The sequence below is a fragment of the Oryzias latipes genome, chromosome 16, assembly GCF_053564925.1.
Source record: "Oryzias latipes strain Hd-rR chromosome 16, Olatipes_Hd-rR_3.1".
NCBI classification, from domain to species: Eukaryota; Metazoa; Chordata; class Actinopteri; order Beloniformes; family Adrianichthyidae; genus Oryzias; species Oryzias latipes.
The window spans coordinates 27,036,926-27,055,271 of record NC_136252.1 but is presented as its reverse complement, the minus strand read 5'-3'; the positions used below and the strand labels follow the sequence as shown (position 1 = coordinate 27,055,271).

The window sequence follows — 18,346 nt, the reverse complement described above, 5'->3', positions numbered from 1 at the left end:
TTTTGTTTGTACTTATTTCAGCAGCTGTGCACTCCCCTTTAATGCACTCAAACACTGTTCCCATCTGATTTGATACACTTGAAAGAAAAACTAAAGTAATGAAATCACTCTGCATTAAGGATTGTGGCAGATCAAGGGCACCCCTTTACTCCAGCCATTTATCCTCCATTTTTCTTGGATAACGGGGCAGAGGGGAGCAGGAGAGAGTGGGAGGTGAAGGAGAGCTCTGTCCAGCGGAGCCAGGGCAAGAATTTATGGTCAGGGAGAGCGATGAATGTGTAATTTACGGTGCACAGTCTACCATTACTCCTGCCCTCCCCTTTGGTAATGAGAAACGGCTGTTTTGTTGTTGGGCCAATGCATGGTACACCCCCTTCCATCTGGCTAGGACACACCATTAGTTTTTATTTCTGTCTCTGCTTTTACGACCCCTGCCCAGGCGCCAACATTTGGCCGGTCATCCAGACCATCCCATCAGCCCTTCTAGGCTCTCCCACCTCCCAAGATGCCATCCTCTAACCTGAGGTAAGTCACAGTGTAACAGCAGTTTCATCATTTAAAAGTAATAACTTACAGTTAAGTATTTTGTTTATTTTCTTGTGATTTTGGCTGCCATTTAGTTACAGGGATAAATAGCTCTGATTTGTTGTTATGGTAACATGATATGATGCACCACCTGCAAACATTGGTTAAAAAAAACAGTGAAACCAATGTTTTCTATATAGTTTTATTGATAGCAGGTTCTGCATGCTTTATACTTGGTCTCAACGTTCCTAAAAAAATTAAAATAAAAACCCTTTAAAGAGAACTTTTTGTTTTTTTCTGTTTCCACAATTGGTAAATAAAAAGTTGAAAGCTAGCCTGAATCCAAAACAATTATTAAAAAAGAGTGATTGAAAACATCACCATCTTCATGTTAACTTTATTTAGGCTTTCACAGAATAAGCTATACTGATAATACTGATAAACACAGTTGGACATCCATATTATGAAAGAATGATTAATTAGCATGTAGCTTCTCCAGAACCTTGTTTACGACAAACAAACGGAAACTCTTACAGAGGAAACCCCTTCTTGCATCTGCAAAACCACAAAGCCAGCTTTGGAAAGAGCATGTTATAAAGCTGTTCTGAAATTAGAGCAGTATGGAGCATAAAAGTTGTGCAAAATCTTCAGACCCTGTAGCAAACAAAGTGGTTATTGAAAGCTGCTGATTTGATTGCTTGTATTGAACACATCATCGTGCATCTATATGTCGTTTTTTTCACTTGTTTTCCAGACTGCAAGCCTTTAGTCTATGAGACCTGTAACACATACTGTGCGTGCAAAAGTCAACACACACTCACAAAAACACAGTTCTGTCAACAAACAACTCTGAAGTGCACAAACACTCACACGCACAGCACACACATTTCCCCACACACAGCATTTTATCATGCAGATATTTGTCTTTGTGCAGACTTTTTTTTTTTCCATATAAACATTTTTAAGACAAATACAAAAGAGATCAAATGGAAAACTTTGTGAAGAAATCAGAGAACAATCCTCATCATCTTCTCTAAAGCTACGTTCACACCATGGCTCAGAAAAAAGCGCATTCGAACAACCGCTTCCAATGCAAAGTCTGTGTAAATGTGCGTAAATGCACAAGTTTTTACATTTTTTTCGGCCGTTACGTACAGAATGCGCTGCAGTTGAACACGCGCTGGAAGTCCAACTAGTTACACTTTGACCAATCAGGGACTTGGTTTTGGTATTTGACATATGGGTTGCGTCCTTTTACAAACACAGAAGTACCAACCATTTGAAAATCCATCATTAAGAAATTGCTAATTGCGGAATTATATGACAGAAATTCTTTTATTTATCGGAATAGAGCTGTGAAAGAAAAAGTCTGCGGCGAGTTTTGTACTGCTTAGTACCCCTAGTATCAGGTAGCGACAGACCTGTATGAAGACTGTACGCTTAAAAGCGCGTTCAAAACCCCACGTTCAGAGCCTCCTTGAACGCGCCACACATGCCAGGTGTGTACGTAGCTTAAGACTTGTTTTGCAACAGCTGCTCCTCTCAAAACTAATACCTTCACCTGTCCAAGAGCCCAAGTCATTTCCAGTGCCTTCATTTTTCTTCACCTCACAATGAGAAATAAAGATAGCATTTAATAAAGTTCATTATTTTCTGATACTGGAGTTTCACGTCCAACAAACACAAATACTGACAAAACACAAAGTGATAAAATGAGCTTCTAAATTTTTCAAAAGCAACTTTATAGATAAAATGCTCCATTTGTATTGTATGATCTGATCGGTCCATGACATCCACAGTATCATTGTGGCTTTTCCAGCGGCCCTTCCCTTTGAGTCCACGTTCACCTGTTCTGAGATCTCTCTCCGGTTTGCATCTTCTACAATGCAGCATAGCAGCAGTAATCCATCCCTTCATCAATAAGTGGCCTGCAGCTGGGAGATGGGCCATTTCAGTTAGTCTCCCCGCTCCACTCAGCAGGCCTTTTTACTTTAGGTGACGGAGCTGGTTGTGATGCTGGGCACAGTGGTTGTCCTGCTCGGGCCTCTTCTTCGCTTCCCTCCTCCTCCTCTGCTCCCATCTTTTCCCTCTCGCCCTAGTCCACGCCTGTTCTCCCTCCTGTTTGTATTATCTCCTTTATTCTTTCTGTCTGAAATGAAAATGCACAAAAACAGTGAATGTTACACAACTCCTCAACAGGTCTCGAAAGGCATCTGTCATCGTCAGATGTGCTGTGAAGAAGTGCGCCAGTTCTAGAAACCATAAACATCCTTGACTACTGAGGCTTGACAGAAGAAGATAAGGAATGAGTTTTGCATGAGAAGCAAAGAAAGGAAAGCATATGCTTTCAATTCAGAATCATTCCTAAGTGTAGCCATAATTCAATATTTAGGGATGCTGACAAGACGTGCAGCAGCAGTTGCACTGCAACAAGCACTAGACAAATCATTATCAAACCTGATGGAACTAAATGAATGAATACTTGAAAGCTAATTTCTCATTGCTCCAGTTTTTCGAACATTTGAATCTTTTCCAGACTTTAAACCAGAGATATGGCTTTTATTTTTCTCAAACTTAAACACAAGGGAGCCCGACTAGTATTTATTTTTCAAAGATAATGTGTGATTAAAATTAAGTTAAAAAATAGGTTTACAAAGTCAGAAACTCCATTAAGTTACTAGAAAACGTTCAGAGGGCAAACAGAGCCGGGAAACTCCAGTTCAGCTCTTTCATGGTTAGCCTTTGTAGATGTGAACAACCCCACTGCTCTGAAATGATTTCCATCTCTGCAAGTTGGTTTGACTTTTTTATGCCTTTCTATAAATTATATATACTAAAATTTATTGATTTACTTTATTCATAATTGCTTTATGTGTTCTTTTGTTTGAAGTGAGCAATCCCTCAAAATATGGCGTGACTTCTTGAGGCATCAGTAAAATCCAAACTTCCACATTTTGTTTCCTGAAGTCAATCCAACCTGGAAGCATCAAATGTTGCAGTGCCTCAAATGACCACTGGAGGCTGGTTTCAGAAGGAAACAATTTCCCATTGACCACCATGTTAAAATGTCCACCATTACACCGCTAGAACCAGTGTAAAGACTGCTGTCAAACACTTTTTTAATGTTTAGGACCGCTTCCTTTGCTATTATTAAATCCTTTATTTTAAAGACTCACTGATGAAACATATGTTAAGACATATATTAAGGAAATTAACTAATCGTTAACGTAAAGTTGAGCTAGTTGAAATTTGACCAATCAGGGACTCAGATTTGGAAGTGATGTTAGATAGCGCCTATTTCAAAACACAGAAGTACCAATCATTTAAAAATAGATCAGGAAGGAAAAATTGATAATTGTGGTTTTTGTCTGGCCGGAATTATATGACACCAAATCTCAGTGAGAGAAAAAAGCTGAAGCAAGATTCACAAGATTTGCACAGCTTCAACATTTAGCACCAAACCTCTTCCAATTGGAAGTATATGAGCTAGTATTGGGTAGCAACAGTCCAGTGTGAACAACATATACTAAAGGCATGTTCAAGAATGCTCATTTAGTGCGTTCCTAAACGTGCATCACATGCCCGATATGTACATGGCATAGCACTTCAGGCTTTCTCAATTCAGGATCATATAGTTGATATCAGAGATTACTCGTTTACCAGTAAATGAAGAGTACGTTTATGGGCAAAACCATCTTTGGGCCTCTATTGGGATGGGTAACTTAAAATCATATTCTCCGACATGGCACTTTGCAGTGACGAGTGAGTATGTTTGAACCTGCTTTGCAGTGCAAATGCTAGACTTATTTTCAGCAGTTTCTAGTTTTCTTTTTCTTTACAAAGGCAAAGGAAATGGAATATTCTAAACTTGCAAGTGAGTTGATCTAGCATTTAACTCAAAGCACCGCTGAACTGGAGTGCACAGCAGCCGTTCTGGCTGTGGACTCATTCTGTTTCAACAGCTGCTCACTCCTCTGCCCCACTTGACTCTCTCTCGGGCCTCCCCTACCCTCCTCTCTGTTTGAGCTCTCGCATTCACATTCACACCTGTCACACATCTGAAGAGCGTAATTGCTCTCTAAATACCACCTTCCATCACTGCGTGGTTAATTTACTCACTTTCAAAAGTTGATGAAAGGGAGCACTTATATCAGCTGCTAGTATTCAGTTGCAGACTGAGCACTGAGGACAGAGAAGGGGCAATTTTCTCTCCAACAAATCACCTTCAAATCAATTCAGCCTCAACGAGGTAAACAAACTCAAAGATCAGTTTCCAAATGGGTGGATTCTGCAGGATGAGATGGCAAAAACAACTCAGTTGATGCAATTTGTTTAATGTTACTAAATATGGACGGAGCTAAGTCTCACACAGTAGTGCGCAAACAAGAGCAACACATCTTTCCGGAAAGCCGTTAAGCCAAAATAATCTCTGAACACCCTTGTAGAATTGGCAGAAATCCTACAGGAAGATTCTTTCCAGCAAGGTTTATTGATAAACACAGCTCTGAAATTTAATTGAAACCATTCGCAGCCACATTTCAGTGTTGTTTGAATCTTTTTGCCACAATGAACGGGAGCTAAACCTGAGTGAAGAGTCCTCAATTACCATCCAGGGTGACTTTTTTTCTTCTCAAGAGAAATCACTAATGAAGCCAAGAGGGGGCTTGCTCGATTTTATGACGGCTCTGATCCTACCTCCTCCACTTTTAACGAAACATTTGTTTCTTGACATGTGCAATAACATATCCAGAAAATTCAGTTGTTGCGTGAGACTTTTCTGTGAAGTGGCGGGGAGGGGGGGACATCAGCAGCAGCCAAATTAACACAAAGCATGCGATCTGCAGACCACTAAATCACTAATGTTATACAGGGACTGCCCCCTGTGTTTTTATGTAGCACAACTGCCAGCCAGCTCCCACAGACGAATCCACAGCTGTGCTCCTTTTTACCCATGAGAACTTGCTGGAGCCTTGGTGCCATCACACGGATTACCTCACGGAAGCAAATGAACCCCAGTGCATTTACCTGAAAATCATTATCATCTTTTTATTTTAAGAAAAAATAACAGTTTTACAGTGAAAGTAAAAGAAAGGAGTACTTTTTTTTTCTCAGCATGATCATTCAATTTTTATGTAACCCACATAGCTTCTTTGACTCATCATCTATCCAGTAAAACCTCCTCTCTTTTCTCTTTTACAAGATACCTTTGCATGCAGTTTAAAAAAGAGAAGTTTATATCCGCTCCTTAAAGTACCTTTAAAAAAACCTTACATGAAGTTTCTCCGGTGTGGATGCCTCAGCACAGGAAATTAACTTCAGATTTAACCGCAGATCCAAAAAAGCAATGAAGAAACTTTCCGAGTTTAGCGATTGTAACACAAGACGAGAGCCTTCACTCTGCTGACTTACACACAACATATTAAGACATGCCATCTGTTATCCACTGTTGCAAAATCGGCACCATTGTCAACACTGCAGATACTGTTAAGCAATGTTGCTGCTGCATCTGGATTCCCCTAAGCGTGCCACCATCAAATAAGACTTTAAATAGTTCTCAGCTAAAGTTCTCCAGGCTCTTGTAAATAACTTTTGTTTCTTTCTCCGGTGAAAATTACTTTGTTATGCAAAAGAAATTAACCTTTTGGGTAACTTGAATAAAAAAAAACTTGTAAATTTTGACCAAATCCGTGTTGTGCTCCAATATAAACTGACAGCGCTAAGCAGCTCGTCTTTCTTGTGGCAGTAATCACAATGCTTTTATTTAATGGCATCACCATTACCAACTGCAATCCTCCAAACTAAATCACTTGGTATAGAGCAGTTTGCTTCCAATGTTTCATTCAGCTCAGCTTCAGCATTTTTTGATAGCTTTAATGGCCTGCGCTGCAAGTAACACCAAAAACAACTAATAAATGTTTGTGAAAGTGGGTAATGGCCACCGAATGGTGTGAATGACTGTTAACCGGCTGCAGAGCGAGCTGCTGCGCGGAGGGAAAAAAAGCAAGCGAACATGTCACGCTTCAGTGGTCTTCAGAACTAAAAGCTCCTTCTGATCGCCGTCCAGCTCCACGATCAACGCTTAATGTCCGCCCTTCATCTGCCTGGCTGCTGGATGAAGCTTCTTGTTTACTCTGCGGTAATGTCAGGAGATTTTGTAGCCTTTGCCAAACCAAACCCAATCAGCATGCTGAGGGTCACAGATTCACTGGTGGGAAAGAAGGTCTTCGAATATTGGGTAATGGGGCCCAACAGTCACCAGAACAGTGAAGGCTTTTCAAAAAACATATGCAGTTTGATTTATTCAATAAGATGTCAGTCACATGACTGTGAAACATCTGCTTTTATCAAAGTATTTTACGTGAACTGGCTGGACGTTCAGTTTTTACCTTTCACACACGGTGTTTTGGGCACAACGCACTTCCTCCTCTCCGATTGTGAAGTGCAGGTCTCTTCAAGAGTGGAGGAAGAGTCTGCAGCGTACGTTTGCTGAAGGGGAACACGAACCCGAAACTGGGAGCCTTTCTTAAACCCACATGTTTTGTTCTTCTTCATACATGAACTCCACTGGCTCCACTCTCCCAGTTCACACTCTAGGGCATGCTGACCTGGGACAAAAAAAAAACATATACAAAGGTCTTAGGCGCTGAGTGAAAGATCCTCAGATTTGGCATCTCGCGTTTGCTTTATAGCTTTTCTTTCAGCTTTGTACACCTCAGTAGGTTTAACTCGAAATACCGAGTTTTAGTAGTTTACAAAAACTGCCATCTTTAAGAGATTTATAGGAGAGGAGGGACATGTCTAGATGCAAAGAAACTCAAACTGTGCATGTGACAAAGCTAGGCAGAGGGAAAAATAAAAAGAACAGTATGAGATACAGAACAAGTACGTTTTTTTAAGGCCATTAGATGTCTGGAAAGTTTCACTGTTTATACTGTTGCTTTTAACAATGACAGACCTAAGAAATAAATGAACAAGAAAAAAAGTGTGTGGCCTTGTGCAATTTTTTTTATTTTTTTTTTAACAGTGCACTTCCTTTTTCTTCAAGACTAATGCCCAAACATGTAGATGAAATAATGAATAGAGTTTATATAAAACAGCAGGTTGCCTTCAGAAAAGACTGCATGAGAAGTTTTGGACAGCACGAGGTTAAGGATCACTCACCGACACACTCCATGGTCTCATTGGCGGTGCGCTGACCTGGAGGGCAGCTGACGTAGCATCGCCCACTGTGTGAATACAAGCCCTCCTTACATTTTGTGCAAAAATTGCGATTGAAACACGCTTCACAATTGTCTATTTTACATTCTGAAAAACACAGGAAAGACAAAAGGGAGGGATCAAACATGGATCTGTTCAGTTTAACGTCACATGTGCCTTCACTCTATTGAATTTAAAAGCGTCCCTGCTATGGATCAATCACACATTTTTCCCTCAAGCTTAGAAACTTGTCGGTGATAAAACTAAATCGTGGTCATCTTTTGCAAACACATGCATCAAAACCCTTTTTTTTCTTCAATTGTTTTGTGACTAATTACAGCCAGATCTTGGTTTGAATAGATTTTTGTTTTAATTTTAAAATTTTAGATAAATATTTAAACTAGGATTTAAAAAAAACTAATCCTTGTAAACATTTAAAAAGTTTCATTAGAAAAATCTCATTTAACCCTTGTGCTATCCTATGACCCCACCCTCACATTGACGTGCTCCCTACCATGACAAAGGTGGATAAAGGTGGAAAGATTTCATGTAATCCATGGACACCAGTGAAGATCACAAATCATTGTTCAGAGCACTGTCTAGTGGGTCTAGATGACCCAACTCCCAATGTTAAAGTGCCTAGGATAGCACAAAGGCTAATTACATAAAGTAATACATCTGCCTAAAAGAAATGAAATCTGTACTGTAGTTATTTAGATGTAGACTTGATGTATTTATGTGTGCTTAATTTGGGAGAGTCTTCTGGCTGTTTGATACAAATGTCAGAAGTGATTTATCATAAACGCTCTGCGGGATCCGAATGTTCTTGTGTACTGCTTACAATTACTATTGTTCATCTTTTGACAGCATAATTTCACAGCGCTGTTTTATGTTTCTTTATTGCCATAAAAATATTGCAAATCCGACATTGTGAGATGGCAAAAATCAGGACAGAATGACTGAATAATAATCCAGGTTAGCCACTCGCAGCCTTGGGAATTGGCTTCAAAATTTTGACTCTGCTAGTCAGACTAAGACACTTAGAACTAAAAACCCAAATATGCTACATTTATTGCAAATAACCGAAAGGATCAGATAATTGTCCTGCAGATTCATTTGAACAAATGCTGCAAACTTTACAGGCAATCTGTTTTCTTTACATTGGAAAGAAAACAAGTACGGTAGTTTGTAAGAAAAAAGATTTTTTGTTTATGTCCTGTTCATAAAAATGCATGAATAAAATTGCACTACTGAAACATTATTATTAAGATGCAGCAGCAGTTTTTATTATACTCTGTAAAGGGGCAGTACATGTATTAAAAAGGAAAATGTGCATTCATTTCAAAAGCAAAATGGAGACAGTACATTAGACAGGAATGGTATAAAAGTGAATGCACAACAAAGATTGTGTTTTCATGGCCTAAAGAGAACTTTAGTACCATATAAAAAAAAATGACATCTTCTCTTAAAACAAAAAAATAACAAACAAAAAAACAGCAACACATTAGACTGGTTCAGTTTTATTACTGCCCACACGTCAGAGAAAGCAGAAAACAGAGCAAGCTGCTGCACTCTCAGAACTGAGACAGAAAACTAGAGACTTTGAAAATCTACACGCATTGGTTTTTGCCTTCCAAATGAGCAAAGTAATTATGAATAAAACCATACAGAAAAAAATGATCACATTATGGGTGTGGGGAAGGGGAGAGCTGCAGCACCAGACTTTATTAATACCAGCCTTTTCTGGCAGTCACAAAATGAAAGGAGGCAAAAAAAGAGTACATGTAGCAATCCTCTGATTTCCTGATTTAACCCATTTAAAAAATATAATAAGCATTTTACTAAGAAACAACTTGGGAGAGCCTATTGAGGCATCGAGCCATTCCCTATTTCCTCCATTGTTAAACTCTCTTTAATTGTGCACTCATTTGTTGCTAGAAGAATGAGAAAAATGAATTCTATTTGTGAAGTTTGTGACAAAAAATTACTTTATTTAGTTGAATCTCAGCTGGTAACTTTTAGACGTTTACACACAGGATTCATACTCTCTAAAGTCACCCTTTGTAATCTGCGTGGAGAAAAGATAAGATCTCAAGTGTTAAGGAACATTGACCGGAGTTTACACTTTCTGAATCAACAACATTCTAAAAATGACAATTAGGTGCAGTAAAGTAAAGTTTAAAGACCGATTTTTGGAGATTGTAAATATGTTCATGTGGCATTTTTCTAATGATGGTGTAAGAAAATTAAGCTCAAAGTTGCATTTCTGGGTATTTCTTTATTAAGATCGTTGTCAATTGGGAGCAGATGAATAAATGCAGTTTAAAAAAAGGGCAAATTGAATCCTAGATGCTTCTTGGAACAGTGGCATTTGACATTTCCTGGTTTGTACAATGTTTGGGAATTGACGATGACTGTTCATTCTCATTATAAGAAAACAAAGACTCATCTTTCATCCTTCTGTTTTTGATTGGTCCGAGTTTTGAAAGTGGCTTGACAGCAGAGTTAACATTGTGGGAATGTATGGTAACTATGGAATGATCTGACTCTATGACCCTTTTTTAATTTTAATTCAATCCATCATGAACTCATTTAATTATGTGGTTGTTTTTTTTTCCTTGTGCTTTCACTACATTGCAGTACTCTTGCTCCATTGTCATTGATCTTCTGAGATGAGTGGAAAGTCTTATAAAGACTTACAAGAAGATCTTGTGAAGTACAACATGCTTTGACCAGAAATGAATACAAATTAGCAGAGTTTTTAGAAGCCCAAACCTGGTATAACCTGACAAATCCAAGGCTTGTGTTGCAGTTTGGAGATTCTGCCAAGATGGGGATGAAATGAAATTTCAAAAACAGGCGTCAAATTTCTCCCAAAATAAGCGGCAGGTCACATTTGTCATCTGTCTTTTTTGTCCATCTCTGAGCCGCACAGAGACTATCATCTATATGCCTTACACTGACTAACCAGGAAGTTTTAGAATCAGCAATTACCTTGCCATGAACGATTTGGAACTATGGAAGGAAGCTGGGGCACCAGGAAAGGGCCCACGCATACATAAAGGAGAACGTGCAAACTCCCCAAAGAGAGACCTCGGCTGGGATTCAAACCACCACCCCTTGCTGTGAGGTGACCTTGTAACCACAGAACTGCCAGTGGCATAGGTTGCAACAACAAAAGGATTTCATAACCATCATGCGGTTGCCTATATTTATGTATTATTGCCCTACCAGAAGTATCTTGTGTAAGCAAAATATTTAAAAATGTCGTTCACCCACTATAACAAGCTAATTAAATCTGTTTCCATTGTCAGAAGCGGAGTGTTTATTCTTAGATCACTTCTGGCCAACAATACAATGCAGGAGATGACCCGTTTTTGAGACATCTAGGCTCAAACCACAGAAGTCAGCCTGCACAATGAAACATAGAAGGACCTGCCAGCAGCTCTGCAGACTGATGCAAACACGGAACAGTTTCTGTTGAACATGCGTGTACTCTTTTCAGGATGACTTGATCAAATCATTGTTGTTTTATTAAAAACTGAATCTTGATTAAAACCTTTGTACAAATCCTACAAGTAAGTTGGTTTTTCGTTTGTTTTGTTGAGTGATGTAAAAAAAAAAAAAAAATAAGGTTTTAGAGTTAATTGGCATCAGAGATGTAAAGTCTGACAAAGGAACGGGTTGGATGGAGCCTTTGTGTATTTTTAAAATTCCACTTGTGTATCTACAAAGTAAGCATCACAACACTTTCTGTAACAGTGTGAGACACGAATATAAACTCACGTGTGCATCGGTTATTCCCTTCTGGGTTCCTCATGCCAAAGTATCCCACGGGGCAGGAGGCGAGGCACACCCCAACCTGACGGATGTCATTGCGCTCCAAGAAGATAAAGAGCTTGGGTTTGCATTTAACGCAGCCATTGTACTCAGAGCATCGGTCACAGCCTTTGGGGCAAGATGGCGGCCCCTCTGTGCTAACTAGAAAAAGACAAAGTAAACACAGAGAAAGAAAACAACCACGATGAGGGAGGTAACTGAACAACAGGGAGGTAAAATCGCATGGGAAAGGACAATAGTTTCCAGACATCTATGAATTTTAAGAGGAAATAAAAATGGGTAATTGTTCATATTTTAAAAGGACCTGTAATATTTTTTTATTATTTATTTTCATGTTTTTTATTGCTTTTTTAACAAAGTTTTAAACACAAACACTGCCAGTGTATAATTGAGAGGACCTATAATATTTTTGCTTTAGTTTCCAGTCATAGCCATGCAACCAGTTTCAAATTCAAACAAACAAAGTTTAAAGCTAGAAGCAGAATTCAAGGGGGGCAGGATAAACATCTTTGCTAGATCAGGTTCTTGTTGTTTACTTCAAACTGGATGCTGAAGATCTTAAACAGACTTTCATCCACAGAAACCCTTAGAACTATGGATAACAGTCCAGCAGGACTCTTTCAGATCCTGCGTTAGTGGGTGTTGTGGTTATTGCAGCAATGAAAGAAAAAAGTAGTTAAAGAACAAAGATTTTTCAGCAAATGAACCCTGAATAACACTAAACTTGATGCACTTCTGCTTTCTATCCTTCCTCCTATGATGTGACATAATTCTAAAGCCCTCATCCTCCAAAAGAAAAACGCACAAAAGAAACAACTTCTAGGAGTTGTGCAGCAAAGAGCAAATTCTTTTTCTAAGAATCCTTCTGTGGCAAAAGGTCAGAGTTTGTTTACTGTTGTGTACTCCATCAGCTCTAAACATTAATACATTCATACAATGATCAATCCGTCAGGGGAAACGAGCAAACTTTAACAAAAGCTTCTTGCATGAACAGATTATTGTGTGTAATGAGTAATCATAGCTAATATATATATATAAATATATATAATTATTGTTATTTATTTATTTATTTTCCAAAGGAACGTATGATGACAGATTATTTTAATTTAATATAATATATTGAAAGACAAAACCTTCTCCTTAACTGTTTATTGGGTGGTGTTGTACAAAAAAACCCAGAGGATGGAAGTTTCATTTATATTTGTGAATGACAAACTAGTTTCCAATCTGAAAAAAAAATAAAGCTTCAGCTCGTAAAAGAAGCGTAGAATCATATTTTACTCTAGAGCCATAACAAGGGTTCTGCTACTATAAGGTTTCGATTTTCTTCTTCTTTCGGCATGCGTGATTTTAACAGCGCAACATCTGTTACTGTGGCTAGTCGTGGTATTAAATAAATTCTAGTTGAGGAAAGTTGAGGCGAGCTTGGCATTGACTGAAAGTTCCTTGTGTGTAAAGGAGGAATTATTTTATAGCTGACAGAAACGCCAGAACTGATTCTTTGAGTCCAGAGATGTACTGCGTGTCGGCGTTTTGTGCCGTTTTTAGTTCCCAGTTATGTGAGGTCAGATGAATTTTTACAACAATAACAGCAGCGTGATCCAAGTGAGCGCTTGGACCTATAAGGTACTCGCTCAGTTCTGCACCCACGCACCCAGACACAAAAGGAGCAACAGCTTTCACACTTAATCCCTCACAAAAACTCTACAAACAACTATAATAGCAGTATGGATTTTACACGGAGCCCTAATCTTAAAAAGAGCAAGAAAGATGATCCCAGTGAAACGCTGAACCTTCCATAACCTACTCTGTGAAAACAAATACGGCTGATGAAAAAAAAATGTTATCTTTACTGAGCTTGTTAAATGTTTATAAGATGTTCACCACAGTGACTCAGACCACAGAAATGAAAAGCAGTGTTGATGAAAAGCAAGAAAAAAGGATCCAACGAGAGACGGCGACAAAGTGAGAACTCACCTCGTTTCTGCCTTCTCGCCTTGGAGAGTTTGACAACATCGCTGTGACCCATGGAGCTGAGAATGATCATCGCCAGCGCCACCAGTCCCAGCTGCATAGTCCCTGCTGCCTTCCAGGCTGTGCAAGGTCCCCCCCTGCAACCAGATGGATCAGGTGGAGGGGGTCCTCCTTCCCCTGTGGCACAGGTGGATCCCTCCGGTACTGATGATCCCGCTTTTCTCCTGCAGCAAAGCTCTCCTTGTGCTCGTTTGTCCCTCCTCCTAGTCCCTCGATGTCTTTCACTCTACTGGCTGATATCCACGAGTCTGAGCGCTACAGAATGATGCTGCGATTGCATGTCCCGACAAACAAGAGGCGCAACAAGACATCCCGAGGCTGGTGATGCAAGAAAAGGCAGCAAACGGGGATGACGAGGAGGCGTGTTAAAGTTCACGTGGGTCAACCCATGAAGCTTGGGAAGAGCCAGAAGGCAAGCAGAAGCCCTGCTGTTTTCAGGCAGATTTGGTGCCAGCGAGCGCCTGAGCTCACACGGATGTGGAAGAGGGAGGTGGCAAAAAAAATACTTTGGAAGTCCAGAAAAGATGGGCGCAGATTTCTGCCAACTATCAAAGAGAAAAGACAAACGGTGAGTTCAAAGCACATTAGACTGAGAAAACATCAAACATTACAACTCAGTGGTCCTTTACATTTTTTGGCAAAAGGGAAAAATGTCTCCCCAATTCCTTACTATCATTAAACAGTCTTGTTAAAAAGACAAGCTGACTTTTTAGTGAGATTTATAGGCTAATTATTGCTCTAGAATAGTAACTGCCTGAGGTCTCTTAAACTTCCTAATAGGAATGGACACACTTTGGAGATTTAAGACTTAGGCCAAGGAAAAAAAGCCTGAACTTCACCCTTTCATGAAGTCTACACCACTCGGTCTTTGAGCATAATTCGTCATAGTTAATATATATTTTTATCATCTTTATACATCATCAATTTTCCAGTCGGTTTTCCACTCTCGGCAAGAAATCAGTTTACTCAACCGTAATCTGTAATGTGCATAAATACCAAAAATGTAACAAAAAACCCTCTAAATTATCATTTGTGGTGCCAAACATTTGAAAGTTGAACACAGTGCTCACTAACAAAACAGAGAAATCATTTGGAGCCAAAATTTGACCCCAGATGACTGTTGTACATGTTTATCATTCGGAAACAAAGTGGTGTCTCTAGAAAATGCAACCCAATGCTCAGGCTGGAGCCTTTTTGTCATATTTGGTACTGAGATGTTTTCTCTTCTTTCAGTTAGTGTCACATGCCGCCAGTATTTACAGCTTCTGTGTGAAGAAGACACTCAGAATATGTTTGTATCTGAGCAATGGGAGGGCCTCCATCACAGCCCAATAAAGAAAAATAGGACCATATTTGGCTGTTGAGTTGGTAGAGGCTGAGACTTTTGCTGAGGACAATGCCATGCGGTGCGTCTAAACATTCCAGCAGTTTTCTTTTAATTGGATGCTGAACCTTCAACCAGGAAAAGACAATCGTTGGCGGACAAAGTTTAACCTTTCAAACTTGAATTTTACTCGAATCAACCAATATTTTTGGAGCATGGGAAAAACATTTTTTTGTACCGGTATAACTAAATGTACTAAATACAGTTTATTCTTTGCTGTAATTTCTACATTTTTTTTCTTTTTTGATTCAAAGTCAAATCTTAACAGAACAACATACATCAATTTTTTGTAAAGAAACTTTTTAAACTCAATTGTTGCATCATTAAGAATCAGTGTAATCTTGCCAAATTTGCTTAAACAAAGCTGAGTCACTTCCTGGTTCCTGGTTAATGACATCAATGAACTTAAAAAAAAAAACATAAACATGCAGGATTTGTGAATTCTATAGACAGTAATGATCAATGTATTTCTCTCCAACATTTACAACCTCTTCAGACATAGTCTTTGGCAGGTTTGCTTATATTACTTTATAATAAACTCCCCCGACTTCCTGACTTTATTTACTTCTTTATACTTAAGCACTCATAATCTTACTGACACATCTCTGCTAATGTCTTTTGGCTGTCTCTTCTATTTAAAAGAAACAGCCAAAGAATGGCACAGCAAGCCTTCCTCAGCACCTGTTTGGTTCTTGAGTAAACACTGATTTAATAACAGGACAAGCACAGTGTCTGAATCAATCACAGCCCAATCTCAGGCAACGAGAAATTCAAAACATGTGCCAGAGAGTCTTTTATAACCCAGAACTCCTGCAACCCTGCAATGAAGTAAAAGCTACTGGGATGCCAAAACGTTGCAACCAGTTCAAGACTTTCATTCAGGAGAAAATTTTTGAATTAGTGACTTTTTTCAGTCACAGTTTCTCAACAGTCCACAAAAATGTCAGATTCACATCTCAAATCAGTCACAGTTTAGTATTTGAACTAGTTGCCTCTTTTGTCCTTCATGATTAACAGAAACTAAATTCAAAATGCTCGAGGTGGCACACCTACAAAGATATTGTGATTTTTTTTTTTTTTTTTTTTTAACAGATTATGAGAGTGAGATGACTTTACTCTCGTGAAAAAACGTTTGGTGAAGTTCCTTGCAAAATAAAGCTTGCTATATTTCAAGAGCTTTTGCAGTGCATTAAACCTCAGGGTAGTATTACTGCTCCATAAGGGGCAGGCCTAGACGGTGGAATGTAGCCTTTAAAGAGAATATATTGCCCGCACTATCATATTCATCAGAAGTGTTTTACCAACAGGGACGTGTAAGCTTAAGCCATACCTGTGTCAGCTCCTTTAAGGTTGTCTTTCCTCACCTTCGAGCCACTTTGAGGCCACTGAAACTAAGCCTGACTCATCAAATAATCATAAATTGCCTCCTTTGTAAGTCCCAACTTTGATCCATTAATTATTCAGATACTGAAAAGTAGCTGCCTCTCTGGGAATTTATTGAACTTGAGAAGGTGCTACAAGTCTTTAGTTCAGAGCTGTAGATGACTGTCTGTGAGCTCCATGCATGTAACTCAACCCGCAGACGTAACAAAGAGCTAAGCAGAAGTAGTCTGGTATGTGCATCAAACAAACTTCTGGTAAAAAAAAAACTATAGATTGTGCCTGCTAATGGCAGAATTTGTGATCACAGAGTAGTTTTAAAAGCACTAGATTGGGTATTTCATAGCATCATTGTTTAAATTGTTCCTCATGAAAATACATTTAATAAAGGCATTCCCATCTTTACAGTATTATTTTTATTTTAATTGCCCTTAAAAATTCAACTTTATCTTTGAAATTGTCCCTTTTTGACCGTAAAATGTTGATGAGCAGAGACTGTGACGGCTACATTCGTGTATTTGATACAAAGTAAGCTCTGTGGATATGTTTTTAAATGAATATCAAATCAGATTTGCACGTTGAAGCGTTCAAAAGCAGAGACAATAGAATGCATCAACCCCTTGACACCGAAATTTATTTTCAGCTTTGAAAGAAAATCCCTTATGCTTTGCTTTCAATTAGATGCTAAATTAAGGTAAATTTTGTGAAGAAACAGTTAGATGCAAATTTGTATCAATAGGTGTCAAAGGGATAAAAACTGTTATGTACATTTTGTGTACAAGTGTTGAGCAACTTTCTGTATCTTGATCTTCAAATTTTCAAATGCTTCCATACACACATTATTTGGGTAGAAACACGTGACTACAGCTGCAGAAGCAGCAATTGCCTTAGAATTGCTCCATCTGGCTCAACAGTTGAAGATATAGGACAAAAAATAGGAGAAATCAAGAATACATTATTTGAGTTAAACCAACCAATAAAACTCAAATAGATGTGATGAGAAAAACCCAAACATGCTGGAAAAACTTTTTTTTTTTAACATTAACACCTCGGACGTTTTTCTTGGTAAATTTATGTCAACTTTTTTCGCGTAAAGTGGGGAAAGAACAGGTATTGTGTTTAATGAATTTAATCTCATGCACAAAACAATTAATTTATTCAATCAATAACGCAATTGGAAGAACATTTTACATCTTCATATTATTTATGATTATGAAATGATGAAGTGGGATGTTTTACCTGCATTGATTTTCTTGTAAAAACAGTGTAAACTCACCTTGAAGGCAGCAGGAGATGGTCGAGTTTGCGCGCAGTTTTCTGTTTATTTTGATAGGAAATCCGCTGTTCGGTCACCTCAGCCCCCCCAACAGAAGGACCTCTTTAAAACATTTGATTTTTACCTGCTGTAACACCGCGAGGACTTCTCACAAGTCACGAACACAGGCAAAAAAAAACCTAATGCGCAAATGACCAAAGGGAATTCGTCCAACAAAGAGATATATTGTGCTTATATTATGAGCCTCAATGTTTATATATTCCGCTTTTTGTGGGAGCTTCAAAAAAAGTGCGTCTTTCGCAGGTTTCAACGCAGGTTTGCGTGGGATCTGCTGCGGCGGCTGCGCCTTTTAAAAGCGTCCACGGAGCTCGAAGCGCATCCAATTCCAAGTACGGAGGCGAGATGTTTGCATCCAAAAAAGCTGCGCTGCCAAAGGGCACTGCACGCAGGCCCCACCCCTCACATTTCCACTGACTGATCAAAAACCTGCACTGGACTGTGGGCCAAAAAAGAAAAATCATGTCTGCTCCATCAGTAGACAGAGAATGTTCCCTGTTGCACAACTTTTATCCGAGAAAGAAATAAATAAATAAAACACCCATAGGGATCTTTGAATTTTCTCTGTGGCTTCTACATAAACTAAACACATGAGATGAAGTTGATCAAAGCTGGACAATATTTTTGTTAAATCTGCACAGAAGGGTCCATAT

The 18,346-nt window shown here is 38.9% G+C and overlaps 1 protein-coding gene across 3 annotated transcripts; it reads right to left on the bottom strand.

The window, feature by feature from the left end:
• Positions 1-711: 711 nt before the first annotated feature.
• On the bottom strand, positions 712-18,077 carry rspo1 (R-spondin 1). 3 transcript variants are annotated; one of them, XM_011485634.4, is made up of 6 exons: positions 17,637-18,077; positions 13,540-14,141; positions 11,509-11,703; positions 7,687-7,830; positions 6,912-7,130; positions 712-2,674 (listed from the first exon to the last, which is right to left on the bottom strand). In XM_011485634.4, exons 2-6 carry the CDS (start codon positions 13,634-13,636, stop codon positions 2,517-2,519), a joined length of 813 nt encoding a protein of 270 aa, XP_011483936.2. In that variant the 5' UTR covers positions 13,637-14,141; positions 17,637-18,077; the 3' UTR covers positions 712-2,516.
• Between the last annotated feature and the right edge of the window lie 269 nt (positions 18,078-18,346).

What these genes read in the sequence shown, in the direction of transcription:
- rspo1 (XM_011485634.4), bottom strand. Translation starts at nt 13,636, where the DNA reads ATGCAGCTGGGACTGGTGGCGCTGGCGATGATCATTCTCAGCTCCATG. An exon ending in AGGGAATAACCGATGCACAC is followed by an intron (nt 7,831 to 11,508) that starts GTGAGTTTATAT and finishes TGTGTTTTTCAG; the next exon opens with AATGTAAAATAGACAATTGT. An exon ending in CAAAACACCGTGTGTGAAAG is followed by an intron (nt 2,675 to 6,911) that starts GTAAAAACTGAA and finishes TTTTCATTTCAG; the next exon opens with ACAGAAAGAATAAAGGAGAT.